The sequence below is a fragment of the Pongo pygmaeus genome, chromosome 4, assembly GCF_028885625.2.
Source record: "Pongo pygmaeus isolate AG05252 chromosome 4, NHGRI_mPonPyg2-v2.0_pri, whole genome shotgun sequence".
Classification (NCBI taxonomy): domain Eukaryota; kingdom Metazoa; phylum Chordata; class Mammalia; order Primates; family Hominidae; genus Pongo; species Pongo pygmaeus.
In genome coordinates this window covers 123,430,127-123,454,765 of record NC_072377.2, presented here as the reverse complement: position 1 = coordinate 123,454,765, position 24,639 = coordinate 123,430,127, and the positions used below count along the sequence as shown (strand labels likewise).

General features: G+C 38.1%; 1 protein-coding gene across 6 annotated transcripts in view; it reads right to left on the bottom strand.

Moving 5' to 3' along the window:
* The window catches only part of DMXL1 (Dmx like 1), a 185,921-nt gene that overhangs the window by 144,384 nt on the left and 16,898 nt on the right, over positions 1 to 24,639 (bottom strand). For all 6 annotated transcript variants that reach the window (XM_063665158.1, XM_063665156.1, XM_054489789.2 and 3 more), the window contains 4 exons: positions 14,433 to 14,558; positions 10,880 to 10,951; positions 7,632 to 7,710; positions 2,622 to 2,754 (listed from right to left, as the gene is read on the bottom strand). In XM_063665158.1, the coding sequence (XP_063521228.1) occupies positions 2,622 to 2,754; positions 7,632 to 7,710; positions 10,880 to 10,951; positions 14,433 to 14,558 (410 nt within the window). The remainder of the gene's footprint in view (positions 1 to 2,621; positions 2,755 to 7,631; positions 7,711 to 10,879; positions 10,952 to 14,432; positions 14,559 to 24,639) is intronic.

Below are 24,639 nucleotides of genomic sequence, written 5' to 3'. Positions count from 1 at the left end.
ATGGAACCAGCTCATTTGAAATCTCCTCTGTAAATTCTACATATGGGATATCTGCCTTACTTTGGTATGTGATATTTATGCTATCACCACTTCATATAAACCTAGTCAGTTTCACTTAAATCCTGTTATACCAGTTTACTGGTTTATTTTCTGTCTACCCCTATCTGTTCTTTGCAATATTCTAAGCATCTTTAAAGCTGCCTGGAACCATTCAACAAATATTTGTTGAATGAATGAATGAAACCTGGAAATCTTATTTAAAGGATATGAAAAAAATTAAGCCTGTTGAATCATACTTCCAAAATGTGCTCTAGAAAGATATTATCAGGCCGGGCATGGTGGCTCATGCCTGTTAATCCCAGCACTTTGGGAGGCTGAGGCAGGCAGATCAGGAGGTCGGGAGATTAAGACCATCCTGGCTAACATGGTGAAACCCCGTTTCCACTAAAAATACAAAAAATCAGGCCGGGCGCGGTGGCTCACGCCTGTAATCCCAGCACTTTGGGAGGCCGAGGCGAGCGGATCACAAGGTCAGGATATCGAGACCATCCTGGCTAATGCGGTGAAACCCCGTCTCTACTAAAAATACAAAAAATTAGCCGGGCGAAGTGGCGGGCGCCTGTAGTCCCAGCTACTCGGGAGGCTGAGGCAGGAGAATGGTGTGAACCCGGGAGGCGGAGCTTGCAGTGAGCCAAGATCGCGCCACTGCACTCCAGCCTGGGCGACAGAGCGAGACTCCGTCTCAAAAAAAAAAAAAAAAAAAAAAAAAAAAAAAATCAGCCGGGCGTGGTGGTGAGCACCTGTAGTCCCAACTACTTGGGAGGCCAAGGCAGGAGAATGGTATGAACCCGGGGGGCGGAGCTTGCAGTGAGCCGAGATCACACCACTGCATTCCAGCCTGGGCGACAGAGTGAGACTTCATCTCAAAAAAAAAAAATAAAGATAATATCAACTGTACTCCCTTATTGACAGTATACAAGAGCACCTATTTCTCTAAACACTATTAGATAAGATTCACCCTTTTTCTGAACATTTCACATTCTTGATTTCAAGTGAGATCACCTCTTATTGCACTTATTTTTAATATGTTCTATACCTTGTTAAAATTTTCTCTCTATTGCCCAATGTTGCTTACTATTGTTATACCTGTTCTTTTCTAACTAATTTAAGGCCTACTTTTAAAAACGCATTTGCCCAAAACTGCACATATTTCTCCTCATGTTTGTGTTTCTTTCCTTGTGGACAATATGCTTTATAGAAATGTTTTATTGATACGGTTAGAACTGTTAATTTTTCCTAGCCTATCCATTTCCAGTTTGGGTGTCCTTCTTAGTCTTTCCCTAACTCTAAAGCAGCATTTCTTGTCGAACAGCAATATAACATAAATGACAAATGTTAGCCAAATATGTAATTTTAAATTTCCTATCAGCCGCATTTTTAAAAAAAGTTAAAACAGGCGAAATTAATATTTTTTATTTAACCTAATATATAAAAACATCATTTCAACATTTTTTTAAAAATGTTAGAGATATTTTACACTATTTTTAATATTAAACTTTTGAAGTCCAGCACATCTCAATTTGGACTAGTTGCATTTCAAGTGCTCAATAATAACATGTAGTTAGTGGCTATCATACTGGACAATGTAGCTCTAAAATATAAAATTTCACCTGTATTTTCCTCTAATATTTGTTTCATTTTATAGAAATTTTTTCCTCCATCTCACATTTGTTTTGGTATCAGGTATGAAAGACTCTAACTTAATTTCCCATCTACAGAGCTAGCTAGTTTTCCCTGCTATAAAAGACTACCTTAAGGCTGAGCACAGTGGCTCACACCTGTAATGCCAGCACTTTGGGAGGCTGAGGCGGGTGGATCACCTGAGGTCAGGAGTTCAAGACCAGCCTTGCCAACATGGTGAAACCCCGTCTCTACTAAAAATACAAAAATTAGCCAGGTGTGGCGGCACGTGCCTGTAATCCCAGCACCTCAGGAGGCTGAAGTAGGAGAACTGCTTGAAACAGGGAGGTGGAGGTTGCAGTAAGCCTCACATCATTGCACTCCAGAGCCTAATCCTGGATCCTAATCTGTCTGTTCCTACATCAATAACAAAATGCTTGATCATCTGTGGCGTTAGAATTCATTTTACTATACTGTATATCTTTATTCTTCTTTTCTTTCAGAATTTCTCTGACTTTCCCATATTTGTCCTTTTAAGTAGAGTTTAGAACTATGCTTAATAGAAATTCCACTCAGATTTTGGCAAGGATTATGTTCAATATATAGATTATGTGGGAAAAATAGATTTCTTCACAATAGGAAGTCTTCCATTCAAAAGCATGAAAGTCATCTATCTTTTCATATAATTTGGCAAGTTTGTATTTAATGGTCTTCATGTAAGCCTTACACGTTTGTTTCTTCCTATTTTATTTGACATTTTTAAAAAATGTATTTGTAGAACACGGGAAATAGAGAATTATCTGTGTATAACAAAAAGCATATCAAAGACTAAAAATCAATACTTTTTATGTCAGTGTGGTTTTACACAACTAAAATACATTTATAATAAAACCACACAGAACAACAGGTTTATCAGTTTACTCTCCTGATTAATTGCTTACTTGCAATGCCAAATGCATCTCCAATCTCCAAAGTTAAGATCTGTTTTATTTAAATTTTCATCTTCAGTTGGCTTCTCCAAGTTAGTATTGGACCAGAGCTGCAAATAGCTGGAACCAGTTAAAAGACGACTGCCTAAAAAAAAATATTATTCATCATTTATTATTTAGGTATTTAATAGTGACTTAATTTACATGCTCAAGAATTTCATATAAAACAACTTCTAAAAAAAGTCAAATATAAAAAAAAATTTTGAAGAACGGAGGAGAAGGCTGTATTTTAATTTTGTTAAAATAGCTTGAGATAGAAAGGAAGAAATCTTATAATCTCTCATTTAACAAGTATTTAATGAGCATCTTCTTTGTTCCAGGCACTGTGCTAGACATTGGAAATACAATGACAAACAAAACACTGTCATTTTTCATGAGTTCATATTTCAGTAGAAAGACATGGAAATATGATACCATGTAGAAGTGTTACATACATGATAGAAATGCGTGCAAAGCTTTATGGAAGCCCACAGGAAGGAGACATTAATGTGTACCTGTAGTAAAAGGGCCAGGAAAAGTGATGAAATGCAACCTGGTCCTTAATGGATGAATAAACAGAAGAGACAGGCATTTCAGAAAGGAAACATAACATGAACAAAGGCATGAAGACATGTAAGTTCATATATTTTCCCAAGAATGCCTCTTAATCTGGTATATGTTAACGAATAATGTACACGGAAAGGCTAGAAAAAAATTACTATGGAAAAAATGCCAAGGTGAGACTGTGAAGAGTTTTTCAAGTTCACAGCGTTTGGACTTTGTTATAGGTAGTTGGGAGTAAAAGATTTTCAAGTGGCAGTGGGGGATTGTGGGGGAGTTGTTACAAAATTGGATCTGTATTTCAGAACAAGAGGGCTTAACTGGAAGAGGGGCAGTCAACAGATGGAGAGGCCTGTGAGTCTCCCTCTATTGAGATAACATATAAAAATCACACATACAATATGTGCATAAACTTTCATCAAAATTTCAAAGACTCTAGTATACAAAGAAGGTTAAAAATACTTTTTAGAAAACAACTCGAGACAGACAACATCAGGGAAAACGTAAGTGTGTGGTTAACCAACTATTAAACTATTAAACCTGGTTAATTAACTACAGAAATTCAGATGGTAGGCCAGACACAGTGGCTCACACCTGTAATCCCAGCACTTTGGGAGGCCAAGGCGGGTGGATCACCTGAGGTCGGGAGTCCAAGATTAACCTGACCAACATGGAGAAACCCCATCCCTACTAAAAATATAAAATTAGCCGGGCATGGTGGAGCATGCCTGTAAACCCAGCTACTCAGGAGGCTGAGGCAGGAGAATCACTTGAACCCAGGAGGCAGAGGTTGCAGTGAGTTCAGATCACGCCATTGCACTCCAGCCTGAGCAACAAGAGCGAAACTCCATCTCAAAAAAAAAAAAATTCAGATGGTAAATAATGAGGATCTCAACCAAATATTTAAAAAGCAAGCAATTGAAAGCCATTTCAAAAAGTATTGTCAAGGCTGGGTGCAGTGGCTCACACCTGTAATACTACCACTTTGGGAGGCCAAGGTGGGAGGACTGCTTGAGCCCAGGAGTTCAAGACCTGCCTGGGCAACATAGTGAAACCCTGTCTCTACAGAAAAAAATTACAAAAATTAGTTAGACACGCACTTGTAGTACCAGACACTAGGGAGGCTGAGGTGAAAGGATCACTCAAGCCTGGGAGGTCAAGGCTGCAGTGAGCTATGATTGTGTTACTGCAGTCTAGCCTGGGCAACAGAGCAAGACCCTGTCTCAAGAAAAAATCAAAAAAAGAATTGTCAAGATTTGACACCAAATAAATACAGAAAAAAAAACAAGAGGTTTAAAGGACAGATTCCAACTCTATGACTTGGGAATTAAGTAGAAGGTCGTGCTATCATTCATACAAAAGACAAGCAATTTCGGCAAAAAAGCTGACAATAAAGATAGCATTCACCTTGGCAATTAAAGACTATAGATTTGTGTATTTCTAGAATAATCACTTTGTTTAATTTTTTGCAGAGACAGGGTCTTGCTATGTTGCCCAGGCTGGTCTCAAACTCCTGGGCTCAAGCAATCCTCCCAACTTAGCCTCCCAAACTGCTGGGATTACAGGTATGGGCCAGCATGCTTGGCCCTCGTTTTCTTGTTTCAAAAGGAAAGTGGATCTCTGGCATAGACTTTAGATCAGAAATCCCTGTCTCTAAATCCCAAGTAAGATGCTTAATTAGCCATGTGAATTTGATCTAGTTGGGTAATTTCTGAGCTTCAGTTTTCTCATCTATAAAATTTGAGGTTTAAATACAGTTGTTGTAAGGATTAGCTATATAATATGCACAAAGTCTCTAGCACAGGCCAGGCACTAAGCAGAAGCTCAATAAATAGTAGAGCAACTAGATAGAAGATTTCATAGACAGGAGGGAAAAAAAAGCACAAGAAGTAATGAAACATTCCATTTAAATATGTTGATTATTCCACTTTTGAACTTACCAACAGATACAAGTTTTCTTGCTTAATATAAACTGAAGACAAAATTAAGATATCCCATAAAAGATTAAGAATTTAATACAGAATACAAAATTAATCCCAGGTATGGAATGGAACAAAAGTAGGTAAGATATAATAAGGTATACTGATTTCAAACTCTAAGAATTAGATATTACAGATATTAAATTACATATATTAAAGCAGGATATTATGGATAGTAAAGCAGGAAAAAAGTATAAAAAGTCTAAAACAGAAAATCTTATGATTTAGGCAAGATACAATAGTAAATTTGGACACAAAAGAAAGGCATTAATCAGTTTACCAATATTTTTATCTCTCTCTCTGATGACTTCTATGTCTCAAAGATAACTTTTCTTTTTTTTTTTTTTTTTTTCCTGAGACAAAGTCTTGCTCTGTCACCCAGGCTAGAAAGCAGTAGCACAATCATGGCTCACTGCAGACTCAACCTCCTGGGCTCAAACAAGCCTCCCACCTCAGCCTCCTGAATAGCTGAGACCTCAGGTGCCAGCCACCAAGCCTGACTAACTTTTCAAAAATTTTTTTGTAGAGATGGAGTCTCCCTATGTTGCCCAGGCTGGTCTCAAACTCCTGGGCTCAAGCAATTCTCCCCACTCAGCCTCCTGAAGTGCTGATACTACAGGCTTGAACCACCGTGCCCAGCCCCAAAGATAACTTTTTATGTTCGAGATTCAAATGTCTATATATTGCTTTATGATACACAAGCTTCTCAAGGTCCATATATACAATTAATACCTTATGTTCCACACTACCTCTAACTCCTACATATTACTCTTTGTGTGGTCATAGATACTCTCAAAGTAATTTCAAATCCAGTTGTCAAGTAATGTCAATTCTACTGCCTAAACACATTTCATATCCACTTACACCTTTCACTATTCATTAATTCATTTAATATTAATTGAGCACCTACTATGGAAAAGGCATTGAAATAAGTTCTTATTTCTCATCCAGACTAATGAGAATACAACCTCTCCAAAGGTCACTCCTCCTCCTGTTGCATTTGCCACTGACCCTTCTAACTCACTTCTAACTCTCAAAAACATAAATCTTATATCACTAGCCTCTTTTGAAAACCTATAGTTTTTAGACAACCATAAAGAATTAAATTCAAATTTTTTAGCATGACTTTAAAGGTCTCCTATAACACGGTAAGGTCTTATCTCCTTACCACCACTGAGACTCAGCACAGTGAAGTACTAATCCTTATTATAATGTATCTTATGCTTTCTTTCTCTGTGCCTTCCCTCACTTTCATGAAATGGTAAAAATGGCTCCCAATAAATTATGTATCCCTGTGTTGATGTCTCCATGTAATATGACTTTGCCATATCTTTCATCAAGAGGTGGAGTCTATGTCTCCCATCCCTTAATATTAGCTGGACTTGTGACCATATAATGTGGCAGCAATAACATTCTGGGACTTCCTTGCAGCTTCTACTTTCACTCTCACAATGCAGCCACCATGTAAAATCCAGGCTGCCCTGCTAGAGAGAGCCATAGAAGAGGCCATGTGGAGGAGAACAAAGGCATTCCAGTAGATAGCAAGCAGCAAGGCCCAGATATGTGAACAAAGCCTTTCTTGGATCTTTTAGCTGCAGATAAATTGCTTCAGTCACTACCACATGGAACAATAGATAAGCCATTCCCACAGAGCCTTCCTGACCAACAGAATCATAAGCAATAAAATGACGGATGTTATAAGCCATCTATCATTTTGGAGGATGCTTTTCTAATGCAGAAATAGATAACTGATACATATATTCATTATATTTTCTTCCTTTTTTTTTTTTTGAGACAGAGTTTCACTCTTGTTGCCCAGGCTGGAGTGCAGTGGCATGATCTCAGCTCACCGCAACCCCACCTTCCAGGTTCAAACGATTCTCCAGCCTCAGCCTCCCAAGTAGCTGGGATTACAGGCACGCGCCACTACGCCCGGCTAATTTTTTGTATTTTTAGTAGAGACAGGGTTTCTCCATGTTGGTCAGGCTGGTCTTGAACTCCCGACCTCAGGTGATCTGCCCACCTCAGCCTCCCAAAGTGCTGGGAATACAGGCGTGAGCCACCACGCCCAGCATATATTTTCTTAAATTTCACTTTTTTCCTGTTCCATCTATGCAATGAGAGTTTAGCAACTCTCATTGCTAAACTCTGTTTACTCTCAGGTCCAAAGGCTCCTTTTCAATGAGACCTTAATTCTCCAGAGAAATATCTCTTTCCAAAAACAATGGGTATCCTATTATGGCACTTAGAACATTCTCTCATTTCTTACAGTGCATATCTGTCTTCATTTCAGTATAAACTCTAAAAGGGCATAATCCATTTTACTTCTTTGGTATTCCCCACAATCTCACACACAGCAGAAGTGAAATACATGAGAGTAATAAAAATAAGAACAACTAAGCAAGTGATATTTCATTTTAGTTAATCCTGCTTATTTTCTTACCTGTGGGATCCCAGGTTATATTGTGTGCTATTGATTCCAGAAAAAATTGGCCACTTTTCTGCCACTGACTATATAATTCCTAAAATTGAGAAAAGAGTCATTTAGCCCATTATGATTGGCATATTTTCTCTGTCAAATGTGTACGTTTATGCTTGTTATTCTTACAATAACACAGGCAGTCAATTTTAAAGATAACAAAATGTTCAATTCGGTCAACAAAAATAGAGAACACATGATAAAGAAGGTATGTGAGAGAATATCCATAACTGGTGGTCAAAATTCTATCTTTAGTATAAACAATCAATAACCATATGCTACCTTGGATAACAGTCTTATTAGCCTCAGATTTAATTATTACTTTATTATTATTACAGTTAAAAATTTAATTTTAAATGTGTCTGTGGCTTTACTATTTGACGTTTCCTTCTCTTTTACTGTTTTGTCCCCATCTGAGATCATAATAGTATGTGGGAAAATTCAGAATAAAAGATGTAACATTTTGATACTACTATATAATTTATGGCCTTACAACTTCTTAAAGCGAAATTTTTCCCTTTTTTTCTGCCTGCAAATCAGTAAGAAATATACAATGTACATGTCCTCTGACCCAGAACACACACACATACAAATAAATATAACCTATGTTTGACCTTATTACATGTGACATACTCTGATATTTTCTCTATTTCATTCTCTTTTTAAATTCAGGTTGTGGCCTACACTAAGTTGAGTTCACAGCCCAATTACAGATTGAGATTCATACTCTCTTAATGTGGTGGCTCTCAAACTTTGGTACAACAAATAATAGCCTGAGATGTTACTAAAAATTCAAATTTCCAAGACCTGTGCCCAAAAATTCAGGTTCAAAAGCTTCAGGATGGGGCACAGAAACCTGTACTTTAACATCCCAGGTGATTTTGACATAGGTGACCTACAGAATATGCTTTCATGAAACACTGCCTCGCAGGAATGTCTTTCAATCACAGTACATACCAGAACCCTCTCTAGAACAAGACATATAAGTGCATAGACACAATCCCACAGCTACAGATTTAGAAATTCCCAGGGCAGGATCTGGGCACATGTATCCAATGGTAGTTGTGATGTGCAACTCTCATGAAGACCACCACCTTACAAGAATACTCCATAATATACAAAGAAAAGGAAAGAATATATTTTTACAAGGATCTAAAGATTCTGAGACTATATTTTAGAATCATAGATTTTACACATCTTTCAAGTCTATAACTTTACCATTTGATCCACTTTTGCCCTTCTTCATCAAGTTTTTTATTATCCTTTCTGCAAAGTCAGTGCTGATAAGCCAATAAACCAGCCTCTTTTTGAGTTTTATAGATTACATTCATCAATTATAATTAGTAAAGGAGAAAATGGGCAAACACTGAAATTCTCTATTCTATCCTTCCCAATAAAGGCATTTTAACATAACATACTGATTTTCAAAAGCTACTTATTTTATTTAATAAATATTTATTGAGTATTGAAATACACTGTTCTGGGCTGGGTGGGGTAATCACCTTAAAAAATTCTTTTTAGTACTGCCAATTACTAATTCTTAAGGCTTTAAGAGGCTCAAATATTGGATTCACTAGGCAATCTATAAAAACAAATAGAAATCAGAAGTGTGAACACTATTTCCATGAAATTTAAAGATAAAAATTAACTCAGAAAGTAGTTTTCATTAACACAAGGTAACGAAAGAACACTCACACCTACGAATCAATACAGATGGTTTTACTCTTAGTTCTGTGGCTTAACAGCTGCTTCACTGGTCAAGTCACTATATTCTTTGAGCCTACTCCACTGCCTTATTCGTAAAAAGAAGAAATAATAGCTGCACAAACTAGGTTTGAAGTAATTTGTAAAATACTAATGAGCTAAGTGAAGATGACATGAAAACTATCGAAAGATATATAAAGGTATGTCTGCTATTAAAACAGTTTAGTCCTTTATAATTAATACATTCCTAAACCGTCTTTGACATGTTAGCCTAATAATATTCCCATCAAGACTGAACAGATATTAATCAATTTGAGAGTTAAGCAAAGAATTTCATAAGGCTGACTTACCTAAGACCAACTAGCTAGATAGACCCAGAAATAGAAACCAGTCCTATGACTCCCAATACACTGCTCTTTTTTAAAAAAAAAAAAAAATCTTTTAATTTTAGGTTTGGGAGTACATGTGAAGGTTTGTTACATAAGTAAATTTGTGTCAAGGGATTTTCTTATACAGATTATTTCATCACCCAGGTATTAAGCCCAGTACCCAATAGTTATCTTTTCTGCTCCCCTCCCTCCTGCCACACTCCACCCTCAAGTAGACCTCAGTGTCTGTTGTTTCCTTCTTTGTGTTCATAATTTCTCATCATTTAGCTCCCTTACAGTGCTCTTTCAATGACACTATACTTATCTTCTTTCAGATGGTTTGTTTTTATTTTTATTTTAGAGACAGGGTCTCTCTGTGTCACCCTGGCTGGAATGCAGTGGTGCGAACATTGCTCACCGCAACCTCAAATTTTTGGGCTCAAATGATCCTCCTGTCTCAGCCTCCTGAGCAGCTGAGACTGTAGCCATGTGCCACCATACCTGGCTAAACTTTTTTTAAAATCTTGCCCAGGCTGGTTTCAAACTCCTGGCCTTATACAATCCTCCTGCCTCAGCCTCCCAAATAGAGAGGATTACAGGCACGAGCATTAAAGAACCTATAAAATCTGCTAACATGATCCGAATATTTATAAACTATTGGGTAACCAGTTTTCAGAACTATTTCTGAGTACAGCTTCCTTATTAAGAAAAACATTCATTGACCTGTTAACGACTGTATTACATGATCTAAATAATGCAAGAAAGTTAAGCCCTGAAGAGGCAGAAAACCTGTATAAAGGTAGATTATGAAACAAAGGAAAAAGTACCACATATGGCTGGACAACGGTATTTGATACTAGCAATAAAGTAGTGCCAAACTTTAGGTTACTGACTTGAAATATTATAAAATTAAAAATGTCAGAAATAAAATAATAAAGCATTTCAACAATTCATTGGCACAATTTATTTGAGTTCTATTCCAATGAAAAATTTATTTTTAATATCAAAATGGAATTTAACATGTGGGTTCAATTACAGTATATAAGTTATACCGATCTACTCGATGATCACTCTGATTTTACACTCTTTCAATACCTAAAACATTTCAATTCCTAAAAGAAGAAATCATAAATTACTGACCAAATTTTTCTTTTGTTTCGGTAGGTTAACTGGTTCAAAAATGGAGATAACATTTCCATAAGATGCTGCAATCTTTTAAAAAGAAAAAAGGAACTTATTAGGGATATGTTAACTTACTTATGAATCAAAAAAAGCAAAGAAATGAATACTCTAACTTTAAATATGCCAATACACACAATTTCATTCACTGATGCTTAAGAATGTCAGTTTTGAAGACTATCACATCTGCATTAGACTCCTAGAACTGCTACTTACTACGTAACTAGCCACTTAATCTCTCCAAACGTTAGTTTCCATAACAGTGTTCATAATATGTACAATACTATCTTCCTAACAGCATTATTTTGAGGGTTGAAATAACATTTGTAAAACACCTAGCATATAAGTGACAAACAATATGCACAGTAAATGTTAATTGTCGTCATCTATCCTCTAAATTGACAATTCTGTCAGTGTACATTAACTTTTCAAAAATATAACTTAGTTCTATTCCTCTGGAAACTCCCTGAGTACATTTTAAAACATATTCTACTTTATCCTTTGAATTTACTTTTTAAAGTGATGGATCATAACCTTTCCTGGCTCTGTTTTATAAGGTAACTACTACTATAACTTGAGTGAGTCTCATATAAAGAACATCAAAATATTGGAAATCAAACACAGAGAGAGATTAAATGAATGAATCAGGGATAGAAAAAAGAACATATGATCTAGTAAAGAGAAGGTAAGAAATGAGGACACAACAAACATGGAGAAAAAACTGTGAATGGATATTTTAAGCGTTCTGAGTTCTTAGGATATAGATATCACTTGTGCTGCATTGATCTGGAGGAAGTGTTTAGTTTGGGCCTTTAATTATGGGTGGGATTTCAAAAAGCAGTGAGTATTCAACTTTATAAATAGGGCATAGTATGAAAACAGGTGTAAAGATTAAAAGAGGCAATGTATGTTTAGAGGTGAATGACCACCATCCCACCAAGAAGAGAGTGCTCCTTATAACAGAATAGTGTACCTGAGACTAAAAAGGCAGATCTGAGCCAGGTTGTAAAAGGCCTCACACCAAGGTGAACAATTTGAACTTTTCCAACGTAATAGGCTAAGAATACTTTGAAGCTGATGAATAAAAGGATAAATGAGGATTAATTTTCTCAGAAAAATGAATTAGGTGGTAGTACAGTACAAAGAAAAAAACAGTAATAATAAAAATACAGGTGCCTATGATGTTAACATTTCCTTCTTTTTTTTTTTTTTGAGACGGAGTCTCACACTGTTACCCAGGTTGAAGTGCAGTGGCACAATCTCAGCTCACTGCAACCTCTGCCTTCCGGGTTCAAGTGATTCTCCGCCTCAGCCTCCTGAGTAGCTGAGATTACAGGCGCCCGCCACCACACCCAGCTAATTTTTTTTTGTATTTTTTAGTAGAGACGGGGTTTCTCTATTTTGGCCAGAATGGTCTTGAACTCCTGACCTCATGATCCACCTGCCTCGGCTTCCCAAAGAACATTTCCTTTTTAAATGTAAACAGTCAGAAGTCCCCAGGTACCAGAACCTGCCAATTTTCTTCCTGATACTTTAAGGAACCACTATGATAATACTGATATCTGTAAACGAAGAAAATATTTCTTCATTAGAATGATTATAAAACCAAATGAGTTCTTAATTCCTCTTTTTGTTTTTCTTTGTAGAGATGGGGTCTTGCTTTGTCACCCAGGCTGCAGTGCAGTGGTGCCATCAGAGCTGACTGCAGCCTGGAACTCCTGGGCTCAAGTGATTCTCCCGCCTCAGCTCCCCGGGTAGCTAGGACTACAGGAGCATACCACCACGTCTGGCTATTTACTTCTTATTTTTATTTTTGTAGAGACAGAGTTGCCCCAGGCTGGTCTCAAACTCCTGGTCTCAAGCGATTTGCCCACCTTGACCCTCCTAAAGCTCTGGGATTACAGGCATGAGCCACCACACCTGGCCATGATTTCTTCATTCTAACCTGGACTGTCATATAGTCTATCACAAAAAGATAGCTCATATTGGAAAGTATTAAATTAGATTTTTAACATTAACCAGCTCCATGTGAGCCTAGATGGTATTAAGCAAGTTTTTATACAGTTAAGAAAGATTACAGAACAAAAGAGCTAGGAGATCAAACAAACATGAAGAGAATGAAAATAAAAATTTCAAGGATAGGCTGGGCGCAGTGGCTCACGTAATCCCAGCACTTTGGGAGGCCGAGGAGGGCGAATCACAAGGTCAGGAGATTGAAACCAGACTTACCAACATAATGAAACCCCGTTTCTATTAAAAATACAAAAATTAGCCGGGTATGATGGTGGGCACCTGTAATTCCAGCTATTTGGGAGGCTGAGGCAGGAGAATTGTTTGAACCCGGAAGCCAGAGGCTGCAGTGAGCCGAGATTGCACTACTGCACTCCAGCCTGGGCAACAGAGCGAGACTCCATCTGAAAAACAAAAAACAAAACAAACAAACAAAAAACAAAAAAAAAAATCTCAAGGATTTTCAGCATTCCATAATAAAGATCATTTTCGTTGTATAGTGAGAAGTCATAAAAGGCCACAACAAAAGATAGGGGACACTTGTAACTATATTAAAGGGAAGGACTACCATGTAACAAAAAGAACAGTAGTCCAACAAATATGTGAAGATTCAGAAAACAGAAACTCTTTTTATAATTAATAGCTTTAAGTCCCAGGTGGCAACTTTTAATCCTAGAAAGTTTACCTCAAATGAAGATTAGATTTAAAAACAAATGATTGGGTCCATGGACTCTTAATATGACCATTTTGATTGCTTACACAAAATGTTCTAGTGGAATCATATATTTGCGAAGTTCAGTCCAGTCTAGCTACAACTGTATATAGGCCTTACCATCTACGCCTATATGGAGTTATTTTAAGCTATATATTATGCTGCCTTGCCTAGTAGTATGACTTTCTCATTTTGGTACTACAGGAACTGTATTTAACCTGATCTAGAAGAATTTTATACTTTGTTTCTTTTGTTTATGTTGTTGCTATTTTACTTTCAAGGTTACCTTTCTACTTTTCATATGCAAATAGAAGTCCAGATAAAGTTTTTCACTTTTCTTATGGGCTTAGAATATTATAAACTCTCGAAGAGTTTTTCATTTCCACAAAAAGTTACACAGCCCTTGTTACACAGAAGTTACAAGGAGATAACTACCTGTTTACAGACAAAAAAAAAAATACTCTAAATCATTTCCTTTAGTTTATTTGTAAATATTGAAGATTTACTGTTACTCCTTTTCCCCAATCCAATCACCTTTTAAATATGTAAGCTTTAGACTCATTCTATATCAGTAAGTATTATATTTCTTTCTCAGAGAAGATGATGCTATAACTTAAAATTATATAAGAATAGAATTTCTGGCACTCTACAGAATGCATCTTAGAGAGCCAAAAATTTTTCTAGCTACACTATCTTTGAAACAAAGCCAATTCAATAGGAAATACACACTTCAGAGATTATCCTGACAAAAACCATATTCCAAACAAATTTGTATATTAGAAGATTACAAACCTTGCCTTGTTGCATTGAACAGTCTACACATCCCACTTGAATATTTCCATGTTTAGCTCCTGGGATTATCTGTAATCTTTCAAAATCGCTTCCCAGTATTACAATGTCACATCCAGATGCATAAGCCTAAAAAAAAAAATAAATAAAAATTATATAAGTGTCAAGGAAACATTTACTATGTAGAATACTAGTATTAACTATCATGTTTTAAGGCAGGGAGAATAAATGTTTTAAAAGACCAATTTTAGGTGTTTTCTTAAAAAAAAAAATCTACATTTGGCACTATTTCCCTTACCTCCCCATACATAGCCTATTAGCAAATTCTGTCAGTCCTTTCTGCAAAATATGCATCAACTCTGAACTCTGTCCACTTTTTTCTTTTTTCTTTTTTTTTTTTTTTTTTTGAGACGGAGTCTCGATCTGTCGCCCAGGCTGGAGTGCAGTGGCGCGATCTCGCCTCACTCCAAGTTCCGCCTCCCAGGTTCATGCCATTCTCCTGCCTCAGCTTCCCGAGTAGCTGGGACTACAGGCGCCCGCCACCACACCCAGCTAATTTTTTGTATTTTTAGTAGAGACGGGGTTTCACTGTGTTAGCCAGGATGGTCTCGATCTCCTGACCTCGTGATCCGCCTGCCTCGGCCTTCCAAAGTGCTGGGATCACAGGTGTGAGCCACCACGCCCGGCCCACTTTTTTCATCTCCAGTGAATGCTACCACCCTTGTCTAAACTGAACCATGATTATCTCTCTCCTATTCTACTAATAGCAAACTTCCATTCTTGCCTCCCTCTAATGCATTTCCACGAAGAGTGATATTTGAAAAATGTTTATTGCACCAAGTAATTTTCCTGCTTAAACCCCTCAACAGTTTTCCACTGCACTTGGAATAAAATCTCAACACCTTACCATGGTCAATATCCTAAATGGTGGTCCTTCTATAAACCCATCTCAGGCTATTCTTTCCTTCTCTCAGTTGGCTCTTGTTTCTGTTCCTTTTTACATCTCAAGGTGTTTATCTGCCTTTTATCTGCCTGGTCTTTTCTAGTTAGCTGCTTTCCAACATTCAGGCCACAATTCCCAACCCCTATCTCTCCCATTACTTTCTATCACATTACTGTTTATTTTCTTCACGGCATATATCACAATTTTTAAATGTCTTGTTTATTTTCCATATCTATTATTAAAAGTTGAATTCCAAAAAGGAAGGATTCAAGTTTATCTTGTTCTCTACTCTAGTCCTCAATTCTAACACAAGGGCCTAGAATGCAGCTAATAATTTATAAATGGAATAAATGAAGCATTTAATTTCACAAAAACAGTCACCACAACAAAAGAAAGTATACATAGTTCAAGACTTGTTGGCAATCATTTCATAGCTCTTTTTCAATTTTACAACAGTTAGCATAACTCTCCCAACTAGAACTCTTCTTTTGTGTGTCCTTTTCCCTACCACCTTCTTTGATCACAGGAGTTTTTTCCATTACAGGGTACATGGTTGTTCTCCTAGGATTCATAGTATAGACTGGCACACATTACAACAATAACACATCTAACACAAACTGTTTTCCAACCTGAGTTCATGAAGTTTTTATCAACTCTCTACTTGCTCCTCATTTTTGTGAAAGCACATATATTTAAAAATTATACTTCAGGCTGGGCGTGGTGGCTCATGCCTGTAATCCCAGCACTCTGGCAAGCTGAGGCAGGTGGATCACCTGAGGTCTGGAGTTCAAGACCAGCCTCACCAACATGCAGAAACCCCGTCTCTACTAAAAATACAAAATTAGCCGGGCATGGTCATGCATGCCTGTAATCTCAGCTACTTGGGAGGCTGAGGCAGGAGAATCACTTGAACCTGGGAGGTGGAGGTTGCAGCAAGCTGAGATCGCGCCATTGCACTCCAGCCTACGCAACAAGAGCAAAACTCCGTCTCAAAAAAAAAAAAAAAATTATACTTCATATATACCTTATCTTAATTCCTACCAAAACCAAAATTATTCTGTATACTCTATCAAAAAATATTAAAAATGGGACTTGAGAGAACATACAAATGAATGTGCTATATGGAAAAGAAAATCAAGGCCCAAATAAGTTGATAACGTCTTAGTGGCAGAGTGGGGCTTCAGAACCTGATCTCTTGATTCTTGGTCTCCTGCTATTTCCATGGTACCAACAGGGCCTTCCCTAGTTAACATGCTTGCCTGGAATTTTACCTAAAAATAAGAAAGAATAATCAAGTATGATTCCACTAGTTTCACAAAGTGAAAAGAACTGCCTCAAACAAACAAAAAAAATCACATGATGATCTCCTCTCCTATATAAATATCCATGATGGGATCATAAGGCTTGTCATAAGACCATTAGCAAGAATAAATTCCAAAGGCTAATTTTAAGAGAAGTTGTCTTTCAAATAATTTAGAAACTAATTTTTCTCCTTGATATTAAATTTTGAGAATACTGATTGTCACTGTTTCTCAAAATATTGTGTTGAATTTTACTTGTTTACAATTTAGATTTGCTCCCTTCTAAACAACATTTTCAGTTTCCTTTCAGTGGAATAAAAAACTCTTATCTTCATAACTTCACCTTTGTTATACCTGAAATTATCTACCTAATTTCAGATATTACGTTGCAAGTATTTTGTCAAACATGACCCAAAATTTTCCCACATCAAGTCTATATTAATTTTGAAGCCCACACAAATTACTATTTAATACAAATATTACACTTGCAGAGTTGAGAAATGTAAAGTAATCCCAGAAATAAACACTTAGTACTATACAGAGGAAAATACCAACTCATAACACAATTACCACTTCATCATTCAATGACTTATCTAGTTCTGAATTACCCTTGTTCTTTTGCTGCTGCTGCATCATACTACTACTATTCGACTTTTTCTCAGCGATGGTACTAGAAGTTACAAAGCTGTCTCTGTAGTCTCGGTAAATTTTAAATCAAATAAAATTATGGAACTTGGCTGAGCATGGTGGCTCACACCTGTAACCCCAGAACCCTGGGAGGCCAAGACAGGTGAGTCGCTTGGGTCCAGGAGTTAAAGACTAGCTTAGGCAACATGGCGAAACCAGCTCTACGGAAAACACAAAAAATTAGCTGGTTGCAGTGGCGCACACCTGTAGTCTCAGCTACCCAAAAGGCTGAGGTGAGAGGATAATCTGAGCCCAGAAGGTCAAGGCTGTGGTGAGCATCACTACATTCCAGCCCAGGCAACAGAGTGAGACCTTGTCTAAAAATAAAAAATAAAAAATAAAAAAAGATTGTGCAAGTCTGCAGTTACTTCCTCTACTGAAGACTTGAACCCCTCAAAGTAATTTGTGAAGGTTGAAATCAACTTCTTCCAAACTCTTGGTAGTGTTGATATTTTGACCTCCTCCTATGAATTGCAAATGTCCCTAATGGCATCTAGAATGGTGAAGCCTTTCCAGAAGGTTTTCAATTTACTTTGTCCAGATCCATCGGAGGAATCATTATCTATAGCAGCTATGGCCTTATGAAATGTATTTCTTAAATAAGACTTTAAAAATTGGAAGCATTTCTTGGTTCATGGACTACAGAATGAATGTTTTAGCAAGCATAAAAACTACATTAATCTCCTTGTACACGTGCATCAGAGCACAGGTCATTGTCAATGAACAGCAATATTTTGAAAGGAAATCTTTTTTCTCAGCAGTAGGTCTCAACAGCGGGCTGGACATATTTAGTAAACTGTGCTGTAAACATAGGTGCTATCATCCGGGCTTTGTTGTTCCACTTGTAGAGCACAGGCAGACTAGGTTTAGCATAATTCTTAAAGACTCTAGGATTCTCAGAATGATAAATGGGCATGGGCTTCAACTTAAAGTTACCAACTGCATTAGCCCCTAACAAGAGTCAGCCTGTCCTTTGAAGCTTTGAAGCCAGGCATTGACCTCTCCTCTCTAGCTATGAAAGGCCTAGATGGCATCTTCTTCCAACAGAAGGCTGTTCCATCTACTTTAAAATATGTTCTTTCGCATAGCCACCTTCATCAATTATCTCAGCTAGATCTTCTGGATAACATGCTGAAGCTTCTACATCACTCAGTGCTTGCTGCTTTACCTTGCACTTACAGGTTATAAAGATGACTTCTTTCCTTAAACCTCATGAACCAACCTCTGCTGGCTTCAAACTTTAATTTTGCAGCTTCCTCACTTCTCCCAGCCTTCAAGGAATTGAGAAGAGTTAGGGCCTTGCTCTGGATTAGGCTTTGGCTTAAAGGAATGTTGTGGCTGGTCTGATCTTCTAGCCAGACCACTCAAACTTTCTCCATATAAGCAATAATGCTATTTTGCTTCCTTATCATTCATGTGTTCAATGGAGCAGAACTTTTATTAATAGTTTCCTTTGGAATTTGCCCTTTGCATTTACAACAGCTAACCAGCACAATAGGCCTAGCTTTTGGCCCATCTTGACACACGCTCCTCACTAAACTTAATCATTTCTAGCTTTTGATTTAAAGAAAGAGATGTGCAACTCTTCCTTTTACCTGAACACTTAAAAGACACTGTAGGGTTGTAACTATTCTAATTTCTATATCATTGTGTCTCAGTGAATAGGGAGGTCTGAGCAGAAAAGAGATATGAGAGAAAAGCCAATTGGTGGTGTAGTCACAATACACAAAACATTTATTAAGTTTACTGTCCTACAGGAGTGCAGTTCATTGGCACTCCACAACCATTACAATAGTAACAAAGATCACTGATCACCATAACAGATATAATAATAATTTTAAAAGGGGCCAGGCATGGTGGCTTACACCTGTAATCCCAGCACTTTGGGAGGCCAAGGAAGGCAGATCACTTGAGGTCAGGAGCTCAAGACCAGTCTGGCCAACATGGTGAAATCCAGTCTTTACTAAAAATAGGAAAATTAGTTTTTCAGTAAAGAAAGCCTCATAACTCCCTAATTTTTACAACCACTCCTGTAGACATTCAACCCCAAATTGAAGGATTCAGTGAACGAACTCCTGAGACACCCACATTTCAAAATGTGCAACTCGCCCTTAATTTGAAAAGTTAGGGATAAACCATTGAGCAAGGCCAACTAAGAAGCTGAAGTTCAAACACATAGAAACATGAGAGAAAATGCAAAACAAACAGAAAAGAGCTTCCAACAGCTCTTAGCACACAGTATAATTAGACCAGCTCCAGCACAACTGGCCACAACCTGCAGTCAGAATTAATCCAAAACCAAATTCCTTATCTCCCCACATAAGTCACTATTTCTGGGAAAGCCTCCATCATTTTCTCATTAGCATTGGTTGAGAACCTCCAAGCCATCTCTGACACTCTCCCTCAAGCGAGTTTCCCACAGGTGCCAAATCCTACTAATTCTATCTTGAGAACTCCTCTTCCTTTCTCCTGTCCCTGCCCTAGTTACCTCTCACCAGGCCTAGGGCAACAGCCTCTAAACTGGTTTCACTTTCTCTCTCTTCCAACCCCAATACAATTCATACCATGCCGCTGTATCTATACTCTTTATTATTATTATTATTATTATGGTTTTGAAAGCCCACATAATAAAAAATTTACCATCTTAACCATTAAAAAAAAATAAAAATAATAAAAAATAAAAATAAAAATAGGAAAATTAGCCAGACATGCTCATTTGAACCCAGGAGGCAGAGGTTGCACTGAACCAAGATCGTGTTGCTGCACTCCAGCCTGGACAACAGAGCAAGACTCTGTTCAAAAATAATAATAATAAAAGTTTGAAATATTTTGAGAATTACCAAAATGTGACACAGAGACACAAAGTGAGCGCATGCAGCTGGAAAAATAGTGCTGACAGATTTGCTCAACAAAGGGTTGCCACAAAACTTCAATTTGTAAAAATCATAATACTTGAAGTACAATAAAGGAAAGAGCAAGAAAACAAGATACGCCTGTATTCAAGAAAACTGAAAACATGTCCACACAAAAACCTGTGCATCAATGCTCATACCAGCATTATTCATAATGGCCACAAAGGGAAACAACTCAAGTGTCCATCAACTGTCAATGGCTAAACAAAATATAGTATATATCCATACAATGGAATATTATTAAGCCATAAAAAGTACTAGTAACTGCTAGAACATGGAAGAACTTTACAAAAGACCACACATTTTATTTCACTTATATGAAATGTCCAGAATAGACAAATCCATAGAGTCAGTAAGGTAGTTGGTGTAAATAAGCAAACGAACAATGTAAGTGGCTGTACGATGGCAGCTGCCAGTGGCCGGGGTAGTGGCAAATAGACAGTGATTGGTAATAGACACGGGATTTCTCTTGGGGGTGAGGAAAATGTTCTATAATCAGATTGTGGTAATACACATTGTTAATAAAAACCACTAAAATTTACACTTTAAAAGGGTGAACTTTATGGTATGTAAATTATATTTCAATAAAGCTGTTATTTAAAAAATAATAATTGTGGCTCCAAAAAGGTGTTTCACTTGCCTCCAAAGAAAATGAAAAACAGATTCATACAACATCGCACCTGTAATCCTGCCTAATCAAGAGGCTAAGGAGAGAAGATTGCTTGAGCCCAGGAGTTTGAGATCAGCCTGGGCAACACAGCAAGACCCTATGTGAAAAAAAAAAGAAAAAGAATTTTTCTTAAATAAAAGAAAAAGAAAACCCAAAACAAATATACAGTGCTGAAAGTATCACCAGAAATAACCCAGAAATCACATATGAAGACAAGACAGTTCCTGGGGCCACAGGAATGAAAAAAGACAATTTTCAGAAACGAAAAAAGACAAAGAGACTTTCACATTCACAATACCCCTCCCCCAATTCTGCCCAGCACCTAGGGCACAGAAAATTTCCCCAAACATTGTTTCTACACTGGAAAAAATGAGATTATGGTGAACAGCCAGCTTCCCCACCATCTTGGGTTCTCTAGCAGGATATCTGTCCCAGCCCTAACCCATAAGAAGCATCACAAGTGCCTAAAGAAACATCTCTGAGGACAGGGAGAAACAAAGAGGGCAGGCAGTATTATTATCTCCATCCCTGAAAATACTGCTCCATAACTCAGCCAAAGGAGATGCCACATGAGAGAGGCTGTTCAGTAGTAACACCACCCTGTAGGAGGTTTGTCCCACAGGTTTCCAGCACATGAACCCTCAGCCAGCATTCCCCCTCTGGTGAGATACCTCCTGTGGGATCTCCTCACTTTAGGAAGGGCAGCCCTTTGATGGTTTACTAGAGCCAGGGTGAACCTGGACTTAAGGCAACACCTGGAGCCTAAAAAGGGGCAGTGGCTTAGCAGTGAAGAATCTCCAAGTAAAGACATCCAATATAAACCAAAACAAGCCAAAGACTAGAATAAATAACTAATCCATAAATGCAAAGACACAGGTGTGCATCCACAGAAACAGCAGGCCAAGCAGAGTGGATCATGCCTGTAATCCCAACACTGGGAGGCCAAAGCAGGAGGATCCCTTGAGCCTAGGAGTTTGAAACCAGGCTGGGCAGCACAGCGAGACTTACCTCTACAAAAAAACAAAAATAAAAACATTAGCTGGGTGTGGTGGCATGTGCCTGTAGTCCCAGCTGCTAAGGAGGCTGAGATGGGAGGACAACTTGAGCCTGGTAAATTAAGGCTGCAGTGAGCTGTGATCTCACCACTGCACTCCAGCCTGGGCAACAGAGCAAGACACTGTCAAATAAATAAATAAATAAATAAATAAATGCAGCAAACAGGGAACCATGATCTCACCAAACAAAGCAAGGAACCAGTACCTGACCCTAACCAGTAGGCAATATGTGAGCTCTCTGACCAAGAATTCAAAATAGTTTTAAGGAAACAACTATTCAGTGATCTCTAAGATAACACAAAAAGCAATTCAGAAATTTATCAGAAAAAGTTAATAAACAGATTGAAATATTTTTTAAAAATCAAACAGAAATCTTGGAACTGAGAAATACATTTGCTGAACTGAAAAATTCATTAGAGGCTCTCCATAGAAGAACGGATCAAGCAGAAGAAAGAATCAGTGAGCTCAAAGACAGGCTATTTAAAAACACACATAGGACTGCCGGGCGCGGTAGCTCACGCCTATAATCCCAGCACTTTGGGAGGCCGAGGCGGGCCGATCACAAGGTCAAGAGATCGAGACCACCCTGGCCAACATGGTGAAACCGCGTCTCTACTAAAAATACAAAAAAAATTAGCCGGGCATGGTGGCAGGTGCCGGTAATCCCAGCTACTTGGGAGGCTGAGGCAGGAGAATCGCTTGAACCCGGGAGGCGGAGGTTGCGGTGAGCCAAGATCACGCCATTGCACTCCAGCCTGGGCAAAAAGAGTGAAACTCTGTCTCAAAAAAAACAAACAAAAAAAAACACAGAGGAGAAAAAAACAAAAAAGAAAAGTAATGAAGTTGTCTACGAGATATAAAAAATTACCTCGAAAAATGAAAGCTAAGAATTGGCATTCAAGAGGGATTTGAACAAGAGAAAGCAGAAAGCTTATCCAAAGAAGTAATAGAAAACTTTCCCAAACTTCAGAAAGACATAAATATCCAGGTAGACAAAGGCCAGAAAACCCCAAACAGATTTGACCCAAATAATACTAAACCCAAGTGGCCGGGCACAGTGGCTCACACCTGTAATCCCAGTACTTTGGGAGGTTGAGGCAGGCAAATCACCTGAGGTCAGGAGTTCGAGACCAGCCTGGCCAACATGGTGAAACCCTGTCCCTACTAAAAACACAAAAATTAGCTGGGTGTGGTGGTGGGCGCCTATAATCCCAGCTACTCGGGAGGCTGAGGCAGGAGAATCACTTGAACCCGGGAGGCAGAGGTTGCAGTGAGCTAAGATCTCGCCACTGCATTCCAGCATGGGTGACAAGAGCGAAGTCCTTCTCAAAAAACAAAAAAGAAAAAAAAAAAACTAACCCCAAGCATAAAATAATCAAACTCTCAAAGGTCAAGGACAAAGAGAAAATCCTAAAAGCAGTACAAAATCTGGGTGCAGTGGCTCAAGTCTGTAATCCCAGCACTTTGGGAGGCCAAGGCGGGCAGATCACCTGAGGTCTGGAGTTCAAGACCAGCCTGACCAACCTGGAGAAACCCCAACTCTACTAAAAATACAAAATTAGCCGGGTGTGGTGGCGTATGCCTGTAATCCCAGCTACTCAGGAAAGCTGAGCCAGAAGAATTGCTTGAACCCAGGAGGCGGAGGTTGCGGTGAGCCAAGATTGCGCCATTGCGCACCAGCCTGGGCAACAAGAGTAAAACTCTGTCTCAAAAAAAAAAGGCAGTACCAAAAATGAAGTGGCTGTGCACAAGACTGATGCTGGTAATCCCAGCACTTTGAGAGACCAAGGTGGGTGGATCACTTGAGGCCAGGAGTTTGAGACCAGCCTGGCCAAAATGGCAAAACCCCATCTCTACTAAAAAATACAAAAATGAGCAGGGTGTGGTGGTGCGCGCCTGTAATTCCAGCTACTCAGGAGGCTGAGGCATGAAAATTGCTTGAACTCAGGAGGCGGAGGTTGCAGTGAGCTGAGATCGTGCCACTGCACTCCAGCCTGGGTGATGGAATGAGACTCTGTCTCAAAAAAAAAAAAAATATATATATATATATATATATCTAAAGGAGCTCCAATTTGTCTGGCAAAAGATTCATCAAGGGAAACCACATAGGCCAGGAGGGAGCTAGATGACACTTTCAAAATGCTAAAAGACAAAATGTTGTCTTCTATAAATATTGTAGCCAGCAAAGTTATCCTTCAAATATGAAGGAGAGATAAAATATTTCCCAGACAAAGGGTGACGAAACTCACCACCATTAAGACTTGCAAAAATGCTAAAGGGAGTTCTTCAATATGAAACAAAAAAAACCACTAACATGCAAAAAAAAATTGTTTTGGAAGATATAAAACTCAGTGGAAAAATTAAGTCAAAGACAAATCTAAAAGAATACTGTAATTGTGGTGTGTAACCTATTCATAACTCTATTATGAAGCCCAAAAGACAAATCTATCAGAAACAATATCTATAGTAACTTAAGAGATAGGCAATATAAAAACATGCAAATTAAGACAACTGAAAGCCAAAAATGTGAGTATAGAATTTTATTTTTATTTGTTTCTATTCTTTGAGATATAAACTGTCATATCTTTCAGAAAATAATGCACTTCAATAAGATGTTTTATGTGAGCCTCATGGTAGCCACA